The sequence below is a fragment of the Neofelis nebulosa genome, chromosome 4, assembly GCF_028018385.1.
Source record: "Neofelis nebulosa isolate mNeoNeb1 chromosome 4, mNeoNeb1.pri, whole genome shotgun sequence".
Taxonomy (NCBI): domain Eukaryota; kingdom Metazoa; phylum Chordata; class Mammalia; order Carnivora; family Felidae; genus Neofelis; species Neofelis nebulosa.
In genome coordinates this window covers 11,334,433-11,360,083 of record NC_080785.1, presented here as the reverse complement: position 1 = coordinate 11,360,083, position 25,651 = coordinate 11,334,433, and the positions used below count along the sequence as shown (strand labels likewise).

The window sequence follows — 25,651 nt, the reverse complement described above, 5'->3', positions numbered from 1 at the left end:
CTGGATCGATAGAAAATTTCCATGATATTCATCAGGGGAAGTGAATGACATTGATCATTAGAAATGTATTCTGAAGCAGTGAAATTAAGAAGCAGGCAACTTATGAAGAGTAAAAGCTAAAAAAAATTTTTTTTAGTGCTTAACAAAATCAAATCCAGTTTCCAGTTATAACGACAGCACTGAAAATATATGAGAATTCCGATTGAAATATTTGCCAAGCTTTGGGCTTCCTCTGTTGAGATGTTTCTCAAGTGGCATTCACATTCAGCTGCTCAAAATGTAAAAGGGCTAAATTTAATTCTTAGTCAATTTAATTAAAAGTTATGCGATTTTCTTTTCGGGGCATGATAAAATGAAGCAAACATGGTCAACTTCCCTCAGGTGTCAAATTCAAAGACACACGCTAGGCTCATGTTTCGTTCTAGTCTACTCAAATGTTAGAAGTTTTATGGAAGCAATGTGCTGACATTATACTTATTCTTCACTTACTGGTTGGAGCAGGTAGATGAGAGATTCCTCTTGGATTATTATAATCGGCACAGGAGTGATGCAAGTAACTTGGAACAGGGTGCTCACAGATGCCATGATCTGGTCAAAACGCCCACCGAGACCTCCCAAGGTCACAATTACATCTACCTAAGCAAGGCGAAGCAAAAGGGAGAGTCACGTATTTAAAGAGTTTTCAATAACTGGATAGTAACTAAAAAGAGCTCTCAATCAACTGTATTTTACTTGATAAGCCATAAAGAAATGGTAGATATCATTTCTGTTGTTCAGATGAAGGATTAAAGCTACTTGTGCATAGTCACATAATTGGTGGGTGGCGGTCCCATTTCGAGACCAACTCTTTTTAGCTTTTTCCCATCTGCCTGTTCACCTGAAAAACTAGGCAGTCCTTTCTTTACAACTCTGTTCACGTGTTTCTTCCATGTGGAATCTTCTCTGGTTTCACAATTGGTGGAATCCCGTCGAGAACCTGTGGCGTCTTCCCTGGTAACACACGGCTCATGACAGACACCACGCCTGTTTCACAGGTTTTGTCACACCATTAGAAACCAAGCGTCTTGAGGATGGGTATCATCTTTTCACTGAACCTAGTAATGTTGCCTAAACTCTCAGCACTTCATTTTTACGCTCACATGGAAAAGTTGGATGGTGTTTGCCACCTGATAAGGTTGCTGTAGGGTTTGATGAAGTAATTAAAAGAACTAAGTATAAAGCATCTAGAACCTGTTCGTGACATAGCGATTGCTTAAAAAATATTAGCTACTGGGGTGCCTGGGTGGCTCAGTCTGTTGAGTGTCCTCCTCTTGATTTTGGCTCAGGTCAGAATCTCATGGTTTGTGGGATTGAGCCTCATGGCGATGCAGAGCCTGCTTGGGACTATCGCTCTGCTCGGCTCTTCTTTCTCACAAAAACAAACAAACAAACAAACAAACAAACAAATGAACAAACTTTAAAAATAAATAAAAATATTAGCTACTCTTCTATTGCCTTTATCATTTTTGGTATTATTACAGTTATATTAACATTTTTGTGATTGTTACCTGTAGTTTGATGTTATTTTTTCACTTAATGTTTTCAAGATAGCATTTCCTGTAACTAAAGTGTAATTCATTTAAAGGGTCCCCTTTTGTTGAAAATATATTTCCAGGATATTTGTATATAAAATTACCGTGCTGCTTTCCTTCTATGTAAGACTAAAGGTGAAAGCGGGCTGCAAGGAATGAGAGGGGTGGAGTAACCTTCTCCTGCACAGACCAGGTACCAAAAGGCTCCCGGAGAACAGAGCTGGAGGCACTGTCTCTTCCCTTGACCCTACTTGCCTTCTTGTGATCATCCTAACCTTATAATGCATCAACATAGTCAAAGTTGGTATATTCATCATGGAAGAGGAAGTATTAAAGAACTTAATTAAAATATTGTAAGAAAACCTTACAAGCAATAAAAACTGACTATAATAATCACTCTATCTGGAATAAAACAGAAATCGTTGAAAAATAGGGAGTATTGGGGGGCACTGGGATGGCTCAGTCAATTTAAGCGTCTGACTTCAGCTTGGGTCATGATCTCACAGTTCGTGGGTTTGAGCCCTGAGTTGGATTCTGTGCTGACAGCTCAGAGTCTGGAGCCTGCTTTGGATTCTGTGTTTCCCTCTCTCTCTGCCCCTCCCCTGCTTGTGCTCTGTCTCTCTTGTTCTCAAAAACAAATAAACATTAAAAATTTTTTTTTAATTAAAAATATTGGGAGTATTGGTTTTCAGGTTTTTACAATAGTTCATGAGAAAAAGGCTTAAATAACATTTCGTCAGAGGGACGCCATGATTTTATTTTTATTTGTTTATTTTAAAATTTATTTACTTTGAGAAAGAGCACGTATGAGTGAGAGAAGGGGGAGAGAGACACAGAGAGAGAAAATGCCCCAAGCAGGTTCTGAGCAGTCAGTGCAGAGCCAGAAGTGGGGCTCGAACTCAGGAACCTGAGATCATGACCTGAGGCAAAATCAAGAGTTGGACACTCAACCAACTGGGCCACCCAGGTGCCCCAAGACACCATGATTTTTTTTTTAATTTTTTTAATTTTTTTTTAACGTTTATTTATTTTTGAGACAGAGAGAGACAGAGCATGAACGGGGGAGGGTCAGAGAGAGAGGGAGACACAGAATCTGAAACAGGCTCCAGGCTCTGAGCGGTCAGCACAGAGCCCCACGCGGGGCTCGAACTCACATACCACGAGATTGTGACCTGAGCCGAAGTCGGACGCTCAACCGACTGAGCCACCCAGGCGCCCCAAGACACCATGATTTTAAAAGAATAGTATGTTAACCAAGCACCAATATGACCCGTATGGTTCTTAGAGGAACAATAAGTGGTCTAATAGTCCACGAAGCCAAAGGCTGTGTCCTCTGGTTCCAATGTGACAGCCCGGGTAACAATGCCTAACACAAGACAGCAAAGTGTTTGATGAATAAGTAAGTGGAGACACTGTAAGAAAGGACACATCCACGTAAGAAAGAAACAGATTCACTGCCATACTGTGAGAACATGTAAATCAGAATGCGGTCCCACAAAAGCACAAAAGGAAAATTACATACAAGAGCCAAGACATTTGAAATGAATTTCTTATTTCTGACTTTACCGGAGTGTAGGAAGAACGGGAATTTTTACTTTAGATAAGGTGGCTTCATGCTCAAGTCAGCATATTTTAAGACAAGCGTACCACCCATGTGTAGGACCTAATAACTAGTTTTGGAGATCTTTCAAGAACTCAAAGAATTAGAGTTGGGGTCAGGAAGACCATGGATCCTGGGAAACATGTATTACTCTGAATACAAAGGCAAAGACAGGGACATGCGCTCACCTTCAGAGGCAGGGGGTCACTGGTAAGCAACCAGGCATAGACCTGCCAAGGAGACAGCTTCTGTTTAGAGTATCGAGTCAGGTCAATGGCTTCTAATTGTAACCAGGAGGCCTTCCTAGTACTTACATACTTAGTAAGACCAGTGAAGAAAGGCCCAGAAATCACACATGACCTCAAGAAACTAAAGAGAATTTGTTTGAAACTGAAGAAAAAGACATGAAAAGGAGTTACATGTGAAATACAGACAAAGCACTAAGGCTCCAGCGAAAAGCACATGGCATATTCCTATGCACATAATCCTAAATTCACATCAGAAGCAAGGCCTGGTGAGAGTTTATTCACTATGCAGATTCTGGAATCCCTTTTTTAGGTTCTCAATTTTTCATTACCATACTCTAAGCCTTGAGGGATCCCACAACCTTTAAGGCTGAAATTTAATCCCCATCTTCTACACTGGGGTATCATGATGAAGAAGCAGTATCTGTAGATCAGTGATTGAATTTTTCAGAATAAAGAAGCCGCAAGATTACTTCTCATCACTACTCATTCTCCCTACAGGAAGTACTTAGCAAGACTGATTAAAAACATTAGAGGTTCAATGCAGGCTGCAGGCTGGGTGGGGGAGGGTTCTGGCTCTGGCTGTAAGTAGGGCGTCTGATATTCACAGAGATAGGAGGGAGACAGACACCAGCCCTGCACACTTACCTAGGTTTTAAGAGGCCAGACTTCTGTCTTTAGGACTACAATGCCACTGGGAAAGCATTCAATCTGAAATGGACTGTTTACAGACTGCCAGGGTGCCTTTTCTCTGTGGATCCAAAGCCTTGTGTGTTTATTTCTAGTATCACCCAGTGTATTGTAAATTTTTAAAACTTTTGATTTCCTGAGGTCTCCACCTTCTTACAAGACAGGCTGTGAAACCTGGCCCCAGCAACCAGGTGCACAGAGTGATAAAGGCAGGTCCCTGTCACAAGTTCACCCTGCTTGCCCTCCCGTGACAGTGACCTAGTGACATTCGAACACGCCAATGAAACTGACTCACTCTTTTGCTTGTGTACCCAACCCCGACCCCCTGGTAAGCCACTTCCCATGGACCCTCGCTCTCTCCTCCGGCTCCTGGACCTGTTTGATTGAGGCTGCTCACTTGGCACTCCTCCCTTGTGGCCCCCTGCGTGGCACGCCCCTTCCTCTCCAGGGTCTGTAAGCATAATAACCTTTCAATTCCACATGCTTCTCTGCGTCTGGATCAGATGGATCATCAACACTCCAGACTTCAGTAACGTAATTATCCTTTACAACACACCCAGTGCACTTGATTATAACTGTTGATATACTGCAGTAGCTCTCCTCCTAGAGGAGGCTCATGTATCCCAGATGCCAGCCGCAGTGTTTGCAACAGAGTAGACAACAAGAAATTACTGAGCTTCCCTTAAGTATATAAAGGCTTTGGGAAAAACTGAATAAATAACCAGAGAGGCAAAAAGCTAATGAGGCTAAGTTAACATCATCTAACTCCTATAAAATAGTACTTTCCTACTTAGCAAGGGTTCAAATAGTCCTCGGCTTTTGAAAAGAGTTAACTTATTTCGTATTTGCTACTACTTCTGGTAATATTTACTCATCACCTACCACGTGTTAGGTACCATAATAAACATTCAGGACATTATCAGTAAAGGAGACAAAAACCCCTGCCTTCATGGAGTTCACATTCAGGTGGAGGATAATACGCAACTGACTGACATACATAGTCAGTCTATTAGTTAGGACGCGAAATGGTGGTTAAGTGCTAAAATTGGAGAATAACAGAGCAGGAGAAAGGAGACCAAAAATGACAGGTTGGGAGGATGCTTCGTCTTTAAGTAGGAGCTAGAGCAGACCGTGTTGCACAAGTGGTAAGAGTAGCACAAAGACCCAAAAGAGAAGAGGGAGGTGGCCGTGTGCATGGATACCTGGGGCAGGATTCTCCAGACAGCAGGCTTTACTAAGGCCATGAAGCAGCAACGTGGCCCCAGGCATTTTCAAAGACTATCAGAGGGCTAGCTGCTAAAATTAAATGAGAAATTAGGAGAAATCAGAGTAAAACGTAAGTGTCAGATTCACAGAGACTCCTTAAGACATTCTTAAGCCCCTGATGCTTACTGGCATTAAAGGGGAGCTATTTTGCACAGAGGAATGACATGATCCATGTATTCCCAAAGTCAGTATGTATCCAGAATTTCTCCTCTTCTCAACGCTTACAACCTCATCACAAGTACGGCTCAAGCCACCAAAATCGTCAGAGGGGGTAAGCCACCATTAGACGGCCTTCGAAATACTACAAGCCTCCAACGTCAGGTTATCACATTCTTCTGCTCAAAATCCTCCAATGATTTTACAGTATTTTCCATTAGGATCTATAAAGCCCTGCCCTATCTGAGATCCAGCTGTCTCTCTGATCCTACCCTCTACTTCTCTTCCCTTCTTCCTCTCTTCTCCAGCCTACTTCTTTCCTGTTTCTGGAGTACACCAGAGTCACTACTACTCCAAGGACTTTGCATTTGTAGTTGTTTTTTTTTTTTTTTTTTTCCTAGAATGCATTAGCCCCAGATACTCACTCGGCTAACTCAATTTACTTTCTTCGCTAGCTATCCTTTTAAAAATTCCCCACCCCCATGCCAACGGTTCGTATCCCCATTTCCTGACTTACATTTTCTCCTTGGCAGCTCTTATTATCCAATACCATGGTAAATATCTTACTAATTTAGCCTGTCCTATTATTTGTCACGCCAAGAGGACTAAAAGCAACATGACGGCAGAGATTTTCTATCTCTGCCACTCAGAATGAAGCATGGCACGTAAGAGGTGTCCAGTAAATATTTTTTGAATATATGGAGGACTGAAACAGGATGGAAGGAGAGTAAAAGAGCATGACCAATGAATGGATCAGAGTGCTGGTGGAGTCGAAGAATTGCTGGAGTCCGGGAACAAGAAAGGTAGTCGAAGGGACAAAATAGAGATGAGGGAGGGTTTATAAAAATTTGGTATCAACAAAGTGTAGGTATTGTCATAGTTAAAAAAATAAATAAGTCAGACGGGATACATTTAAGGAAACAAGAGGTCTGTGTACTGGAAGGTTCATTCAAGTATATACGGAATTTACCATGAATTGAGACAATACTGTTGGAAAAAATACTGGTGACCTAGATGTTAACTTGATCAAGACATGATGGGAAACGACCAGGACTGCCACAATGAGGACCACAGCAGTGAGTAATGAGGGTGATAAAATATGATGCCATGAGGTTGAGAACTAGAGTTTTTAGGGCAAAAGAGGAATGGAATACAACAAGCACTGTCCAACGTGGATATAAGGGGAGACACACGGGCAGCTGTAAATGCTCTCACAGCTACATTTTTAAGAGTTTTTTAAAAAAAGAGGTAAAATTAATTTTACAATAGATTTTAATGCAATATATCTAAAATATCATTATAAAATGAAATCTTTGTTAAAAACACTGAGGGGGCATTTGGGTAGCTCAGTCAACTGAGTGTCCACCTTTGGCTCAGGTCATGATCTCGCCGTTTGTGAGTCCAAGCCCCGTATCAGGCTCACTGCTGTCAGCCCAGAGCCCGCTTCAGATCTTCTGTCCCTCTCTCTCTCTGCCCCTCCCCTGCTCTCTCAAAAATAAACAAAAGATTAAAAAAAAAAAACACTGTGTTAGGAAAACTGATCAATGCAGGTGAATAAAATTGAATCCCTATCTTATACCTCTCACAAAAATTAACTCAAAATAAAGTGAAGACTTAAACGTAAGACTTGAAACTATAAAATCCCTAGAAGAAAACATAGGAAAAAAGACCCTTGATGTTGGTCTTGTCAACTGTTTTTTAGATAGGACACTAAAAGCCCAAGCAAAAAAAGCAAAAATAAGTGTGGTTACATCAAACTAAAAAGCTTCTGCAGAGCAAAATAAACAATCCACAAGAGGAAAAGGCAACATAAAGAAGAAAATATTTGCAATTCATCTTATCTGATGAGAAATTAATATCCAAAATATATAAGGAACTCATAACTCAATAACAAAAAAACCCCAAAAAACCTGATAAAAAAATGGGCAGAGGAGCTGACTAGCCATATTCTAAAGACATACACACGGCCAACAGGTACATGAAAAGATGCCAAACATCACTAATCATCAGAGAAATGTAAATTAGTTCTCATTATACATCCAAAAAGAATGAAATCAGGATCTTGAAGAGGTATCTGCATTCCTATGTTCATTGCAGCATTATTCACAATTGCTGAGGTAAAGAAACAACTAAGTATCCAATGAATGAATAAAGACACACACACACACACACACAGAATGGAGTATTATTCAGCCACAGAAAAAAGGAAATCCTACCAGTAAGAATTACACGGGTGGACCGTGAAAGCATTATGTTAAATGAAGTAAGTCAGACTCGGAAAGACAAATACTACATGATCTCATTCATATGTGGAATCTAAAAAAAGTCAAACTCCTAGAAACAGAGAGTACAGTGATGGTTGCCAGGGGCTGGTGGCGGGGAAATGAAAGATGTTGGTCACAGGGCACAAACTTCCAGTTATCAGATGAGTAAGTTCTTGGGATCTACTACACTGCATGGTGACTGAAGTTACCAATATTGTATTACATACTTGAAAGCTGTGAAGAGAATAAGCCTTAAATGTTCTCACCATATGAAAAACTCAAAACACAATAAGAGGTAATTATGTGGGGTAATGGAGGTGTTAGCCAACTCTACTATGCTAATCATTTTGTACTACATGTGTGTGTCAAAATCATGCTGTACACCTTAAACTGATACATTATTATATGTCAGTTATATCTCAATAAAGCTGGTAAAAATAACAAAATATTTTACATTTTTTTTCCATGCTTGGTCTCCAAAATCCTGAATGTATTTCACACTAATAACACATCTCAATTTGAATCAGCTACGTTTCAAGTACTCAAGTGACTAGTGGTTAGAGTTTTGGACAGCACAAATCTAAAAACAGCAAAAAGCAGTGAGGACAGCTACAGCTACTTCCAGAGCCCATTCTAGAAAAAGTAGTGGGAGAAACCAAACAAAAGCACTGCTGTGGCTGCGGAGAATTGCGGTCCTCGGGGAAAAGCCCAGTTTGTGTTGGAGTTAGTTACAAAGACATAGCGAATATAGGAGATTTTAGTGAGGATAGACCATGAATTTCAGAGGGCACTAGCAGGCAGGGCATACAGAGTCTAGGGCCAGACATTTAGTTTCGAATATGCCTCCTATTCTCTAACGAATGGAAGCCAGTCCCAGAGGCTGCCATGTTTTCTACTGGTTGTGATGTACCCAGGATCCAATAGCTGTAATTCCAAACAAGCGCTGTCACAGTCTTATTAGCAAGGGAGAGTGGTGTGAAATAGGGTTGCCTTTGGCCTTTCATATGCAATCATGTCTAGCAAAAGGAACTGTGAAACCCTGGACTACTATATTGGAGATGTGACCATAGTGTGGTATATTCTTTTAAAAGCCAGGAAACCACATACAACTTACGAAACCTCCTTGTGATGTAGTGGCTCATCTATAAAGGTAAAGGGATAGACCAGATTCGTGGAACATATTTTTCAAGATTCCTTTCACTTCCAACAGCCCACATACGGTTCTCTGGCTTCCACCATAACTGGTTAAATCATAACCGTATCTATTTTGTTTAGAAAATAAATGAACACCTTAGCTTTGCGTGATTTGCCTTAATAGAATCATGACAAGACTGGTTGAGAGGCACAGAAGAACTAAAAGGAAAAGCAACGTCATTTTCCTTTTATAACTTTAAAAACCTTTCAGTAAATAAACACTATGTTTTATCCATTTGTCCTCAAAAAATCTTAGATACAGCACACATGAAGTCCATACCAGAGACAGTGGCTGTCAGCATATTTTAATTACTTTTCATAAATTTAATTACTTTTCATAAATTGAATTCTAGAGTTGCACAAATGGACAATTTCTTTACGGCTCTCCCTGATATATAGGGTGTCCTTACAATTTAACACACAAACTAAGACACTGTTGAAAGCAAAAAGGGGACAATATAAGTAATTACACCAAGAATACACTCATAAACCAAGACGTGTTTACCCTACTGTTTGAGAATTACAACTAACATTAGCATAGCCAACTTAACAGAAGTAAACACTAGGGACTCAAAAAACATAGATGTGAATATTAAGCTTCTGTTCCCTTTCAAAGATCTGTACTGTACTACAGTTAGGCTTGAATAGAATGATGAGATTCTTTGGTCCAACTGTCTGATACTTTAAAGATGGAAAATCCAACACAGGCCATGAAGGAAAAAGTCAGATAAAGATAGAGCGAAAGCAATAAAGTGACCAAAAAATCATCAATGCCAAAATGTTTTCATAGGCCTATAAAATAACTCCAGTGATCGATAAAAAGTACAGTGAGACACCAAGGAAATTAAAGACCACAGATCTTATGGTATAAGGACATACTGCACTCACAAACATAGAATATACTTAGCTGAATGGAGGCTCATGAAAATACTACTACAGGGATCCCATTTAAATTTCAACAAGGCTCACTGAGTCATGGTTTTTTTTGTTTTTTTTTAATTTTTTTTTTCAACGTTTTTTATTTTTATTTTTGGGACAGAGAGAGAGACAGAGCATGAACGGGGAAGGGGCAGAGAGAGAGGGAGACACAGAATCGGAAACAGGCTCCAGGCTCTGAGCCATCAGCCCAGAGCCTGACGCGGGGCTCAAACTCACGGACCGCGAGATCGTGACCTGGCTGAAGTTGGACGCTTAACCGACTGCGCCACCCAGGCGCCCCTCACTGAGTCATGGTTTAATGTAAGCCTGTTGGAGTCAGAAAGAAATAACGTCGCTTCCAATGGCAAGACCATGAGTTTTCCGTTCACAGATGAGAGGTCTAAGAAAATTCAGGGTGAAGTGTGTGATTCATGTAAGCACTTTTTAAAGGATGCCTACTTCCACTTTCTAAAAAAAAAAAAAAAAGAATTTGTTTGAACAGAGTATCGTTTCCAATTTTGTCAAATTGCGAATATGCTCTTATTAAGAAATGTCATAAAAATCAGGCACCTGGGTGGCTCAGCCGGTTAAGTGTCCAGCTCTTGATTTCGGCTCAGGTAGTGATCTCACAGTTTGTGGGTTCAAGTCCCGCATCAGGCTCTGCACTGACAGTGTGAAGCCTGCTTGGGATTCTCTCTCTCTCTCTCTCTCTCTCTCTCTCTCTCTCTCTGGGCCCCTCTCCTGCTCACACACACACACTCTTTCTCTCTCAAAATAAATAAACTTAAAAAAATGTATTAAAAAAAGGAAATGTCATCAACATGTTTATACAAAACTTGTTTTTGAACATGTCATTTTAGAGAAAAGTTTTTTTAAAAAGGGAGGAGAAAAACAGATTTATATCACTGAAAATTGATCAGTGTATCCAAGCTTGTCTGCATTTGAGGGAAAAACTACGGAGGCAGTGAGAAGGATGCACGTAATAAGACTCCTGAGCTATAACCCACAATCCCCTGCTACAAGTTTCAGCGTAAAAACCCTGGCCGTGCACACACTAATTGACCATGGCGACCTATGCCTTGCTGGAGAGCTCAGCACAGGGGACTCCAACATCTCGTGCAGACTGGAAGGAACTCTTGCTGGTGGAGCTCTTGGACACACTGGCTGTAAGTGAGCAATGGAGGCGCCCAGGAGAGACTGATCCATCCCAGGAAGGGGAAGGGGAAGGGGAAAGGGAAGGGGAAGGGGAAGGGGAAGGGGAAGGGTGTGTGTGTGTGTGCGCGCACGCGCGGTCCCCTCCCCTACTAGTTCATTCTCTGTTGGCTTGTGTGTGTGATTAGTACTTGCACTGTTGTCTACCCTTTGACGTCCCAAACCTACGAGTTTCACCCTTAACCTTCAACACTCAGAATGGAACCCTCCCCTCACTCTGGCTAGCCCCTCATCTGTCTTGCCCAAGGACAGTGGACACTGGAGAAGGTTCACTCCCAACAGGCTCCTCGTGGGTCCCATCAGACTTCAATTACAGCATCACTGACAACATATCAGGATAATCTGCTTAACTAAAATAACTATTCTGAAGGCTGCACAGTATTAGAGTTAGAAACTACATCTCATTTAGTTTGCATTTTTCAACCTGTAATACTTAATAGAAGGGCTGGATATATATAACAGACTTTGGTTAGCCGAATGGTTACAGTTTTTAAGCTGTAACTCTTTGGCAAACAATTCCAAATCATTATCCAGTATCCACCTGGTCTATTTTTATGGCCCCTATTCCTTTCTCAAATTCTTGATGGGGAAAATGACTAAAGAGTTATTCTTCAAAGCATCCTTTAATTGGTTCTATTATTACTGTCACTGTCATCTCTGTCCTTTAATTCAGCTTGCACACAACCACTACTCTATTTTTCTAAATTATCTTACGGCTTTCTGTTCAAAAGTTTTTAATGGATTACCATTACCCATGGATCAAAATTCAGATTCCGTATCTAGAGACTAAAGATTCTCCATGTTGATCACAAACCATCTTTGTAACTGTAAATGTAATCTGACGATTTCTGTGACCAGTTCTCATCCTTAGAGCTCTTACCGTACACGCGGTGTGAATTTTTTTTGTTTACACTCAGACTGCCATTAAGAATGCGTGAAGCACTTTAATTTCAGGTACGCTGCTCATGAGAGAGTATAGGACAATGAGTGAGTTCATTCCCAGAATGATGCAATGCGTTTTTGGCTGGCCCTAGACAAAGCTTAGAATTTTTGTAGTTCAAACATTTCAAGCCTGGTTTTAGTAATAGTTCTGTCTTCCCTTACAGATCCATACTGAGTACTAATATTTCCTTGATTAATTGGACTACAGGCTCAAGCCATATCAGGGAGATCCCTGGGGACGAGGCATCTTTTTCATACAAACAAAACAACACTGTGATATAGACAAAAATGTGGGAACGTGTTATTTTTCCTTCCCAAGTAAATACACCAAGGGATGGCAAGAGCTAATTTGTATGTGTTCACATTTCTCTGTATCAGGAAGTAAGCGCCAAGGAGAGTTGGATGGAATAAACAAACACACTGATGGATATTTTACATGATTTTATTCTATTATCTCTGCTGAAAATTAAATTCTTTGAAGAGTCAGGAATATATTCACGAGTAAGTATAATTACAGAAAGTCACAGTTTGTATAAATAAGTACATGGGTATTATAAATCCAATGGAGGTAATCATGGTCTCCAAACCTCTCACACTATCAGGATATGAAGATTTTTCTCGGGAAAATGTATTCAAAGGTATTCCTTTTGAGTTATGGGGTCATGAGAAATGGAAAAATGAATCTCTTGTGGTTTAGAATAGCCAAAATACCGCACATAGTATCTTCAACATAGTTGATGTTTAGTGTAAAATAAAAAAATCAAAATATCATTTATATCATATTCAGAAACAATTAGCTATTTGCAAGTAGACTTTGAAAGGCTATTACAATTTGCATATTATCAATTTTGTCCAAAGAAGCTAAATGATTGCTTGGTCAAGGAATAAAAAATTCCCTTCTGCATTCTTGAGCATCCTATTTGAAATGGATCAGATACTTTTCACTCGGGCTAAGAATTCTCTAACATACATGTTTCCCTACTGAAGATGGATATTTGAAAGAGCACTGAACTGTCATTCTTCCCACTCTGTGGAAACTCGGACGTGAACCTGTACCTACGTCCTGTACTTATTTCCACCTACTGAGAAAGGTGAGAAGAGACAGATAATTGTCCAAACCTTTTTGCAAACAGACTGACTTTGGTCAGAAATGCTTTGTTCTTGGGGCACCTGGGTGGCTCAGTCAGTTAAGCGTCTGGCTTCGGCTCAGGTTATGATCTCGTGGTCAGTGAGTTCGAGCCCTGCATCGGGCTGTGTGCTGACAGCTCAGAGCCTGGAACCTGCTTCAGATGCTGTGTGTCCCTCTCTCTCTGCCCTTCCCTTGCTCACGCTCGGTCTCTCTCTGTGTCTCAAAAATGAATAAACGCTTAAAAAAATTAAAAAAAAAAAAAGAAATGCTTTGTTCTTAGAAGATAAGTATTTCTGCACTGGCAATCATTTCTTAATAGCAATTATCTTCTTTTGCATCATCAGGATTCTTTTTTACCCAACGATATTTCTTGCTTTGCACTGGCGATAAAAGAAATCTTCGCTGTATATCCTTGTCCAAAGTGATAAATGAAACCCTTGGTTTCCATGTCTGGATGGATTAGATTTAGCTATTTGCAGTACTTTGAGTGTATTATTTTCCCAAAGTTGAGCCATATAAAACTCTCTTCATTTTTTACTGACCAGTTTATAATAGGTGGCTATCAGACTTGCTGTAGTGCAATCCTTAGGTTTTGCAATCTGGAGCAGTATAAATAGTTTATGTTAATTATTCCCTCTCCACCTTCTGGGAGAATAGAGAACATTTTGACTGCAAATTTTGCACTTGGTCATTAACACTCTGGTTTCTAGATATGCATTCGACCATTTTATAATGCCAAATGAGAATGTTAAAACTCTTACTGCAGTCACATTAATTACTTAAAGCTTATTTTTTTGTAAAGTGAGTAAGCGTGCTTTACCTAATACATGTACGCAAAATAGCTGATCACCTCATCGTCCTCAGGTTCACCTTACTGTTATAAGCAATGCTTCTGTTTACGATTTTGCTAAATGTATTCCATATCCATGAGCATCCATACAAATGGAGTGCCATCTAGGATCAAACATTTGTTCAGTAGTAATGTCCTCTTTCTGAAATAATTTCCTGTATTTGTATGAATGCTTTAAAAAAATCAGAATACTGGGGCGCCTGGGTGGCTCAGTCAGTTAAGCATCCGACTTCGGCTCAGATCATGATCTCGCAGTTCATGAGTTTGAGCCCCATGTGGAGCTCCTCCATGGCTGATAGCTTGGAGCCTGGGACCTGCTTCAGTTCTGTGTCTCCCTCTCTCTCTGCTTCTTCCCCACTTGTGCTCTGTCTCTGTCTCTCTCAAAAATAAAGAAACATTTAAAAAATAAACAAAAATAAAAAATCAAGAATACTTAGGGTCTATTTATAACCATCTAAAATCTCTAGTAGGAATGGATAAGGAAACAGAATTAAAATGTAATCGGTATACTCTGAATTCACATCTTCCTATTTTTTAATGTGTTCCCAAATATCTAGCCCCAGCTGCTCATACTGGAGATTAAATATATTCACATAGATGTTAAGAGGCGAAGGTACATCACGGACCCAGGAAAGGAGCTGTAATCCCCTCCCTTCTCCTCCAGCCGTCAGGATTTTAGCACACCACTTGCTGTCCTGGACCAGCAAGTTGACCATGGTATGCTAAGTCCAACTGGGAAAGCGATGGTCACGGAGACGGAATGGCATTTTCTACTTCCGGTGACTAAGAGAAGAATGGAAAGTGAATATTATATAAATTCCATCTTCCCCTCTGACTTAAATGAAACTTTCTGAGATACCTATCCTTGTCGTTTAACACAAAGAAGAACGTATTTCCTATGGATGTATTTCTCTTCTCCTGATGACTTAATTAACTACCACTGAAAACATACTGATCTGATATGCACATCAGCAGTAACTGATATGCACATCAGGGATAAGCAGTAACTTTCTTTCAGTTGTCAGTCATGACTTAAACTACATACAAATCATTTCTTATAAATGCAGCTATAATTATTATTGTGGACAATCACAATCATAGATGTGGGTACAGCCACATAGGTCTTGCTAAGGGATCTGCAGAATAAGGGGAGATTTTAGAATCTACTAAGCATCTGCAGGATATTCCATTCTATGTGCATTTTTCCTACAGACGTCCTCAAGATAGTTTCTTCCTCCACTTTCTGTGCTTTCTGCATCTTCTCGATGCAGTAATTCAAAATGAAATCGTCCTTTGCACGTGAGGTCAGCATGCCTTCTGCAGAGGAGTATCACACCAACCGTATCTGCAATTCTCTGAATTAATAAGAAATTTTATCTGGCAAGTGAGTCACCCAACTGAGATTCCTGGTAAGCAGAAAAACTTAACCCTTGTCCCGGGGCCTATAAAAGCATGCTTCTCCTGTGGCAGGGATGGATGGGGCTGCCAGAGCTGCTAAGGCAGTAAGCTTTTTATATCCGTAGCAACACCTCCCGAGTCACTTCAAAGCACCGGGTGTATCTATTTTCTCTTGTTACACAGCACTATAAAAAAGATTGCTGGTCTCTAAGAAGAAGGAAAAACAGAGATGTGAATTTCTCTTTTGAAGGTTTCTCCGAAATGATCTAGGAAACAGCCAGCTAGTTCACTCGATGCCCAGAACACTTTCCTTCTTCTTGATTCCTCATCTGATACTTAGCTTGTGCATTTGTTCCAGAACCTGAATGTATAAGCAGTTACTTCGGCACTTGACAAAGAGAACGATTCCGCTTACATATTGAAAAACAAGAGGTGCTTTGTGTAGACATACTTAAGTATAGCAGAATATGTCTGTATGTGGACATGTGTTACTTTTTAGAAATTCATAACAATTACTAATTTAAGCTTATAACATTGCTTTGAGGTAGACAGGCACAGTCCAGAAGGTAGAGGAAGTCGTCACAGAAGTCTTACATTGCCTCAGCTATACAGCAGACGCTGGAATTGAATGGTATTGCTCTCAGTATTACTTCAAGGAGGCGGGCAAGATTTATTCTTGTCAAGTTCACATTGGTAATGGCTTATGAGACAATCTCTATGTATTTTCATTTTTCAGCTCTCAACTTTTCCAAGCAACTTACAACTTGGAAAAAGAAGCAGGTCTCAGAAGTTACAAAACGCCGATTAAAAAAACGTAAAGAAGGCATTTCGTGTACCATTTTTAATTACACATAACACATATCTCCTCCTCTACCCCATAAAATGAAGAAAAAAACCAAAGGCATATAGGATCAAAAAATAGCTCCATGTACTGCCAATGCCAAAAAATCTTCAATTATGATGGGACAAGAGCTGAAGCAGGGGAATAAGCCTTGTTAAAGTAGATTACTTAATAAAATTTACCAACATTTGATAAAAAGGGCTTGCTAAAAAAGGATCCTTCCATATATGTGCACATTCATTCGTTCAGTAAATATTTATGTTGTGTTCACGATGGGTCAGGTATTACTGGAGGTGCTAGGAATGTTAACAGGGAATAAACATGCACAGTTACCTGCCCACATGAAGCTTGCATTTCCATGAGTGAAGGTGTAATAGAAACAAATACCTAAATACACAGGTGACAAATGTGTGATGAAGATTGAGCAGACAGGGGGACAAGGATTGCTGAGCCAAGAGATCAAAGAGGAGGAGGGGTGGGGTTGGGGTGGGGGTGTTTATTTTAAAAGGGAGGCTATGGGGGCACCTGGGGGGGGGCTCAGTGGGTTAAGCGTCCGACTTCAGCTCAGGTCATCTCGCAGTTCATGGGTCCAAGCCCCACATCCGGCTCTGCACTGACAGCTCAGAGCCTGGAGCCTGCTTCGGATTCTGTGTCTCCCTCTCTCTCTCTCTGCCCCTCCCCTGCCCATGCGCTTGCGCTCGCTCGCTTTCTCTCTCTTTTCTCTCTCTCAAAACTAAATAAATGCTAAAAAATTTTTTCGGAATTTTTATGGAAGGCCTCATCGATATGAGCTGCAATATCATCAGAAAACTAATTATATTATCCCATTTTTTCAAAGGCAAAGTTAAAGGGTGAGAGTTCCACGTAAACAATTAACTAAAAAAAAAAAAAAGCCGACTCTTTTCTGTAGAGGCAAGTTACAGCATTCACTATAGTCTGAGTTATTCTATGGTTACATGCACATCTGTCTCCTCTATGAGACTGGAGAGTTGGGGCCTTGAATTTAGGTGCCCAACTAAGCATAACAACCACAACAGGCACTCTGTACACGAGTTCGCTAAGCGAGGAAGGAGACCCTCAGTAGCTTCCACAGTGTATCTGAAGGAAGGAGGTCTGCCCTTGCAAGTCTAAATTCTGAACCATCCATCAGCGAGCATAAGGCACACAGTGGTTACTGCGGGACTAGAGAAATCCAATCACTCCTGTTTTCTCTCTACACCAAGGCAAGCTACAAACTATGGTTGGCGGGGTTGTGCTGGGTTCCATTACTGAACACACACACCCCATTCTCACCAGTTCCCTGGGAATGAGGGCTGGTGAAGACATCCCCTGAGAAACATTTCAACACATAAGGAGTCCTCTGTTTCCTTCAAGTTTCTGAGAGTAAGATAATTCTTGTGAAATCAGAATATGTCCAAAAGAACCAATGCTACTGGTAAGCGCATGAATGTGGGCAATAAACTGTAACTAGTTCAAGAGATTTCTAAAAACAGGGTCTAATTCTAAAATCATGTCAGTCTTTGAAATTTATCATAAAATCAAAGATCACAATATATTTATCTTTTATGATATGCGCAAAATGTTTTTGTAAAGTAATTATATATAAATTATGTGTCTTCTATAATTTACAACATGCAATGCATTATGTAAATATATAAGTACATTATATAAAATACATTGCAGATCACAAGAACTAAGGTATAAAACAATGCATGGCTATTAATAGTACTGTTGTTATATTTTTATTAAACATTTTCTATGTAGCAGGCAATGAGGTGCTCTGCCCCATAACTTGCTGATACGGGTAAATTGTTACTCTCACTTTGCAGATGACAAAACCGAGGCTCAAAAACTAAAAAGCTTTCTATCACTACGCAGAGTGCCAGCCCTATTCCAAGCATTTGAACGCCAAATGTCGAAATTGCAATGCATTGCATGGTGTTGGGAAAACTGGACAGCAACATGAAGAGTGAAACTGAACCACTTTCTTACACCAAACACAAAAATAAGCACAAAATGGATAAAAGACCTAAATGGGAGACAGGAAACCATCAAAATCCTAGAGGAGCAAACAGGCAGCGACCTCTGTGACCCTAGCCAAAGCAACTTCTTACTAGACACATCTCCAGAGACAAGGGAAACAAAAGCAAACATGAACTATTGGGACTTCGTTGAGATAAAAAGCTTCTGCATAGGGAAGGAAACAGTGAAAAAAACTAAAAGGCAGCCTGCAGAATGGGAGAAGATATTTGCAAATGACATATCTGATAATGGGTTATCGAAAATACAGAAAGAACTCATCAAACTCAACACCTAAAACACAAATAATCCAGTGAAGAAATGGGCAGAAGATATGAACAGACATTTTTCCAAAGAAGACATCCAGATGGCTAAAAAACACATGAAAAGAGGGGCGCCTGGCTGGCTCACTAGGTTAAGCGGCCAACTTTGGCTCAGGTCATGATATCGCGGCCCGTGGGTTCAAGCCCCGTGTTGGCTCTGGGCTGACAGCTCAGAGCCTGGAGCCTGTTTCAGATTCTGTGTCTCCCTCTCTAGCCCTGCCCCATTTGCACTCTGTCTCTGTCTTTCAAAAATGAATAAATGTTAAAAAATAAAAACACATGAAAAGATGCTCATCACTCATCATCAGGGAAATAAATACAAATCAAAACCACACTGAGAGACCACCTCACACCAGTCAGAATGGCTAAAATTAACAACCCAGGCAACAACGGATGTTGGCAAGGATGCAGAGAAAGAGGATCTCTTTTGCATTGTTGGTGGGAATGCAAGCTGGTGCAGCAATGCTGCAAAACAGTATGGAGGTTCCTGAAAAAGTTAAAAATAGAATTACCCTACCACCAGCAATTGCACTACTGGGTATTTACCTAAAGGATAGAAAAACACTGATTCGAGGGGATATATGCACCCTGATGTCTGTAGCAGCGCTATCAATAGCCCAACTATGGAAAGAGCCCAAATGCCCATCGAATGACGAATGGATAAAGATGTCATATATAGATATAACACACACAATGGAGTATTGCTCAGCAATCAAAAAAATTAAACCTTGCCATTTGTAATGACATGGATAGGGCTAGATGGAGTGCATTATGCTAAGTTAAATAAATGAGTCAGAGAAAGACAATTACCATAGGATTTCACTCACATGTGGAATTTAAGAAACAAAACAGATGAACATAGGGGAAGGAAGAATAAAAAAGAGAGGGAGGCACACCGTAAGAGACTCTTAACCATAGAGAAAAAAACAGAGGGTTGCTGGAAGGGAGGTGGGTGGTGGGGATTGGGCTAAATGGGTGATGGGCATTAAGGAGGGTATTAATTGTTGCGATGAGCAGTGGGTGTTATACTTAAGTGAGGAATCACTAAATTCTATTCCTGAAACTAATGTTATACTATACGCTAACTAACCAGAATTTAAATAAAAACTTGAAGCAAACAAAAAAATGACAATACAAGGCTAATAATTTTAGTAATAAACGTATTTCCTATTACAATGGTAGACACAGGATGATAAATCATCTCAACATATGTTGCAGGAGAATTAATAGGATATCCAGAATAGTATTAAGAAAATCCCTTCAAAGAAGGACTGAGTTAAGGTTTGCTATGATGTCCTTGGGAATTTGCATTAATGTTACTAAATCTATTTATTCATTGAACAAATATTTATTGAGCAAATAACTGGGAGACATAAAAGATCTCAAGCAGATATGCATTTAACATATAAGATAGGAGTTTTAATAAGAGACTAGAGGGAATGAGGTCAAACAGATGCTAATAAAATAACCCAAATGAGAAATCATGAAAGTCTGAACTAACCGAGTAGCAGCAAGACTGGAAAGAACAAACGGGCACAAGACGTACCTATGAATTAAAGGAGCTGTGACCAACGGGTCAGGGATGGTAGAGTGAAATATAAGGATACTCTCAGGTTTCTGCCAGGTGAATGGATGGTGGTACCAGTGAATGAGATAGAGAAGAAAGAGAAAATGGGATTCTCAGAGAAAAATGATGGATTTTGTCTTAGACACTGAAATGAAATTCTTCGGGCCTTCCTCTCAGCAGTTAGAAAAAGGCTTTGGAGTTTTGGCTGAGAGGTATAAATTAAGGAGTTAATGGCACAGGAGTGATCACTGAAGCCCAGGGACAAAAGATACAAGTAAAAGGCAGGTGTGGCAGAGTATGGCCCTAAGAAGAGCCAGGTGAAAATGGAGGTGTTGATGGAGACCACAGGACTTTGACAGGTAAGGAGGCAGGGCAGGAATGAGGAATGAGGGTTACTTCTGGAGCCAATGGCGATAAAATTCTATCAAATCCCAGTTCTATTTGATTAACTAGCAACACCCTTTGATGTCCTGGGAAACCAGGAAGGTTGAGGACCTGGGCTGTTGCCGTAGCTTAACGATCTTCAAGTTTCCAACTAAGACTTTCAATCAGGCATAGTTTTCCCATAAAACAGCTGCCAAAATATCCGACAGAGAAGCTTTTGTGGCTATTTTGAAACTTTTTGAGGAACCACTTGAAAGGTGAAAGAGGTCACAGAAAGGTATTTGGATTTGCCTGGGTGCTAAGAAGTACGTGCCTTTTAATTCTACCTCACTGAGCCATGTCACAAAAAGATGACACCACCCTATAGTTAGAGCATATGTCAAACAGTGAACATCTTTCCCCCCACCCCAAGTGAACTCCTTAGTTTGGAATAATTTTAGATTTAGTAAAAAGTTGCAAAGACAGTACGGGGATTATACCCTTCACTCAGTCCCTGAATATTAACGTCTTCTGTAACTATGGTGTACCTGTTCCACCTGAGATGGACACCAATATACTACTAGGAACTCACTTCCAGATTTCATTCACATTTTCCTAGTTTTCCACTAACACCTTTGCTCCATTTCAGGGACCAATGAGAATGCCACATTGCATTTCGTTTCCATGTCTCCTTCATCTCTTCTCAACTGTGACAGTTTTTCAATCTTCCCTTGTTTTTCAAGACCTTGAAAATATCGGTCAGGTATTGTGTACGATGATATTCAATGTGACTTTCTCTGACTTCTTTTCAAAGATTAACCCGGGATTAAGGGTCTTAGGGAAGAACTTCCTAAGTACCCTTGTCACCCTTTATGCTAGATAGAGGGGCCTGGGCTATCAACGGGAATTACCACTGACATTGTTGATTCTGATTACTTGACTGAGTTGGTATCTGCCAAGTGTCTCTACTGTAAACTTTTTATTCCCTTCCAGAATACATGTTAACACACACAACACATTTATTAAATTCTGCTTTAGAGGAGACTGGAATCTTGCCAAAGATACTGGCTTACTGGAGTAGACTATACTGGAGACACCAGAGTCCCTTGGAAGTTAACGCTCAGAACACTATCGTGGTTCCTCCTACAATCCGAGGAGTCAGAGCTTAGGAGAGTGATGAGTAATTACTCCAGTCAGATACAGTCTTAAGTGAGGACCAACAGGCATTTGTATAAACAGACAAAAAAGTTATCAGTCCATTACAAACAATAATGCACAAATAACCCAACGTTGAAAATCAGTGGATACAGTGGATCAGTGGAAAATAGCACTGCTAGGAATTTATCCAAGGGAAACAGGAGTGCTGATGCATAGGGGCACTTGTACCCCAATGTTTATAGCAGCACTTTCAACAACAGCCAAAATTATGGAAAGAGCCTAAATGTCCATCAACTGATGAATGGATAAAGATGTGGTATATATATACAATGGACTACTACTTGGCAATGAGAAAGAATGAAATCATGACATTTGCAGCAACGTGGATGGAACTGGAGGGTATCATGCTAAGTAAAATATGTCTGTCAGAGAAAGACAGATACCATATGTTTTCCTCCAGTGTGGATCCTGAGAAACTTAACAGAAGACCATGGGGAAGGGGAAAGGAAAAAAATAAAAAGTTACAGAGAGGAAGGGAGGCAAACCATAGGAGACTCTTGGATACTGAGAGCAAACTGAGGGTCAATGGGGGAAGGGGGAGAGGAGAAAGTGGGTGATGGGCACTGAGGAGGGCACTTGTTGGGATGAGCACTGGGTATTGTATAGAAACTAATTTGACAATAAATTATAATAAAGAAAGAAAATTAGTGGATACAAATAAATATTCTAAAACTCATAATACTTGAAGATGTCTAAACATAAGGTATCTGTCTGAGAAATACCATGTAGGAATTAAGTAGAAAGACTAATATCCCTTACCGAATCTCAATAGTTGAGAACTACAATTCAGAAATAATCACATAAAAACTATTCTAATACATACAAATCACAATTTAATATTTGCTCAGGCTATTACAAGAATTAAAAAAAAACAACTTAATACAATAGGTCATAATCCCACAGTCCTTATTTAACTTGCAGTCGTTAATATTTGTGTGCATGTATAAAGGTTGGGCACTTGCTCTCATTCATACAGTCCTTATTCAACATACTGCATCATTTGATTGAAAATCTGATTGAAAAAGACATGGCATAAGGAAGCTAAAATGTATTAAAATTTTACCAAACACAAGGAGTACACAATCGACAGTGTGAAATTAATGACAACTTCTCTGCCCAAATTGTGTCTAATGTTAAACCTGTGTGTAAAATATCAGAGACTGAAATAACAGATTCTGTTGTCATATAATACTCCTCTATTTTAGGAGGTCTGTTATTCTTGGGGCCTTACAATCTGGATGTATTTGTGCTTCATCCTGAACCACACACACCTTACATTTTTACAGAGTCAGAGCAATAGCTTTTGATGTTTTTTACTGAATTCAAAGGTTTGAATCTCAAGTATGCATCACGGCATCAGAAGAAACATGTGCTCCCTGAAGATCCAGTCATATCAGATGGCATCCTGATAATGTATTATTCATGACTCAGTTCCAGATAAACAATGTGGTTACATAAAAGCAAAGCATTAAAAAGTCACATGTAACGATGAAGCCTTTTGCAAAAAAATAAAAGGTGAGGTTGAGCAGGTTTAAAATAGATAGATAAATAGATCAGGTGATTTAGGGTAATTTTTAAAAATTAATCATATGTTCTGGGTAGTAAACTCCTTTAGCCTAAGGACAGACCCTAATTCAAATCCTATAAAGTTCTAATATGGTACACAGTATGGTTCCTTAACATATTAAATATTACTTTAATTCAATTCCTTTATATTATAATTACATTTTATTTTTTAAACAATTTTTTAAATATTTATTTATTTTTGAGAGAGACAGAGAGAGAGAGAGAGAGAGAGAGAGAGAGAGAGAGAAGAGAGAGAGAGAGATGGCGTGAGCAGGGGCGGGGCAGAGAGAGAGGGAGACAGAATCTGAAGCAGGCTCCAGGCTCTGAGCTGTCAGCACAGAGCCCTATACAGGTCTCGAACTCACAAACTGTGAGATCATGACCTGAGCCGAAGTCAGGTGCTTATCCGACTGAGCCACCCAGGCGCCCCTATAATTACATTTTAAAGTATACGCTAGTAAGAGAAGATCTTACTATAAAATACAGACATTGATGACAACCTCCTATTTATAATTTAGCAAGTAGGAAAACAGCAATGTATGATAATTTGATTGGACTTATTAGGTGGAGAAGCATAAAGGATTTTTTTTTATACAGTTTATGCAGATTTTAAGAAGAAATTTTTAACGGTCCTCATAATCTCACTAGAGGGTACGACAATGTGTGCAGGGGCATCTTCTATAATTTTCCTTGTTAATGCTTCTAATCTTGCTTTTCTCTTGCTATTACATTAAATCACATAAAATGATGTACTTTGAGGTTAAATGTAAAGACAGGTGGAAGCTCACAGATACCCCACTTTGTCAGATTTACTATAACCTGAAGGTTATATTAATACAACCACAAGGTTTTCATTGTGAGTAATGGAGCCTTTGGTTTATTCAATTATGCTTTTTAAAACACCAAACCCATCACGCTCACTGTCCATCTGAAAATGCTTTAAACTCCCTCCCATTGGTTCGCTGAAGCACTATCCATCCTCCCCACGCCGAGGTATCTGTCCTTGAACGCTCTTCTCCCTCTGCCACCCACCCCCCACTTGTTTATGATGCCCCAGCCTTCTCTAAAAAGCCCTTCCCCTTTCTGTGTTGTGCTCGACCCTCCTGTGTGTTCCCACAGGCGCAACATTCATAGGCCACTTCTAACACTCAAGGTCCTCCTGTTCAGTTGTGAGCAAGATAGATCTGTCCCAACTTCGTGGGTCATACAGTGAAGCTGGGAAGAAAGGCTTCGAGCCAACAATTAGAAATAACCACCAAAATTATTACCAGTGCTCGGAGTGTCTCAAAGGAGAACAAAGGGGGAACAGAAACGTAGAGTGGCAGACCCCAACGTGGAGGGAGGGGGAAGAGGAGTCCTCTTTAAGGACATCCCCTGTTCCGCCATCGTGATATAGACCAAGAGAAGGAAAAATTTGAAAAATATTCAAAAAATGTGTAAAAAGTTCTAGGAAGAGGGGCGCCTGGATGGCTCAGTCAGATGGGTGTCTGATTTCAGCTCAGGTCATGATCTTGTGGTTCATGGGTTCAAGCCCTGAGTTGGGCTCTGTGCTGACAGCTCAGAGCCTAGAGCCTGCTTTGGATTCTGCTCCTCCCTCTCTCTCTCTGCTCTTCCCCTGCTCATGCTCTGTCTCTCTCTCAAAAATAAATGAACATTGAAATAAAAATTCTAGGCAGAAAAGGCAATATACGCAAAAATCGCTCAAGGCAGAGAAGAGGGAACAGGCCATATTTTAGGAACAAAGAGAAAAAGTAGTGCAAGATAAGCTGGACAATGCACTGGGCCTAAATCACGCCAGGGCCCAGAGGCATCCGTGGAAGCTCACTGCTCCCTTTTCTCCCAGAAAGAACTCGCTAGGCCTGGGAGGGGGCAGCTGGCTGTCATGGCCCAGAGGCAACTCCTTCAGGATGCAGTAGCAAGTGCCATCAAGGTACAGGGTCCCTAAGAGCTTCCAGCCCATGACTAAGCACGGTGGGACTGGGAGGGTCTGGTCCTTTCCACCCAACATGGATGCCTCCAACAGGTCCTCCTGCTTCCGCCCTCCCACTGGGCCCACCTAGACTTTACTAGATCTGTTTTGTGGATCACATACAGCTGATTACCCTCTTTCCCCAGCTTGAAGCTCTCTCTGAATTTCACTGTTGATGAGTTTGAGATATGATTATTTATTTTCAGACTTAATGACCGAGCACTATATTACAGATACGATCAATTTGACACACATAATTTAATTTCAGTGTTGATGCTGGGAAAACTGAAACACAAGTTGAGAAGAACTGACAATTTTTTTTTTCTAAGAAACTCAAACTCAGCTATGTC

General features: G+C 40.3%; 1 protein-coding gene across 12 annotated transcripts in view; it reads right to left on the bottom strand.

Moving 5' to 3' along the window:
* Positions 1-25,651, bottom strand: part of TPK1 (thiamin pyrophosphokinase 1) — a 354,405-nt gene that overhangs the window by 137,602 nt on the left and 191,152 nt on the right. For 11 of the 12 annotated variants that reach the window (XM_058723961.1, XM_058723966.1, XM_058723964.1 and 8 more), the window contains one exon: positions 490-636. The exons of the other annotated variant lie outside the window; for it this stretch is intronic. In XM_058723961.1, coding sequence (XP_058579944.1) covers positions 490-636 — 147 coding nt within the window. The remainder of the gene's footprint in view (positions 1-489; positions 637-25,651) is intronic. 12 annotated transcript variants of the gene reach the window in all.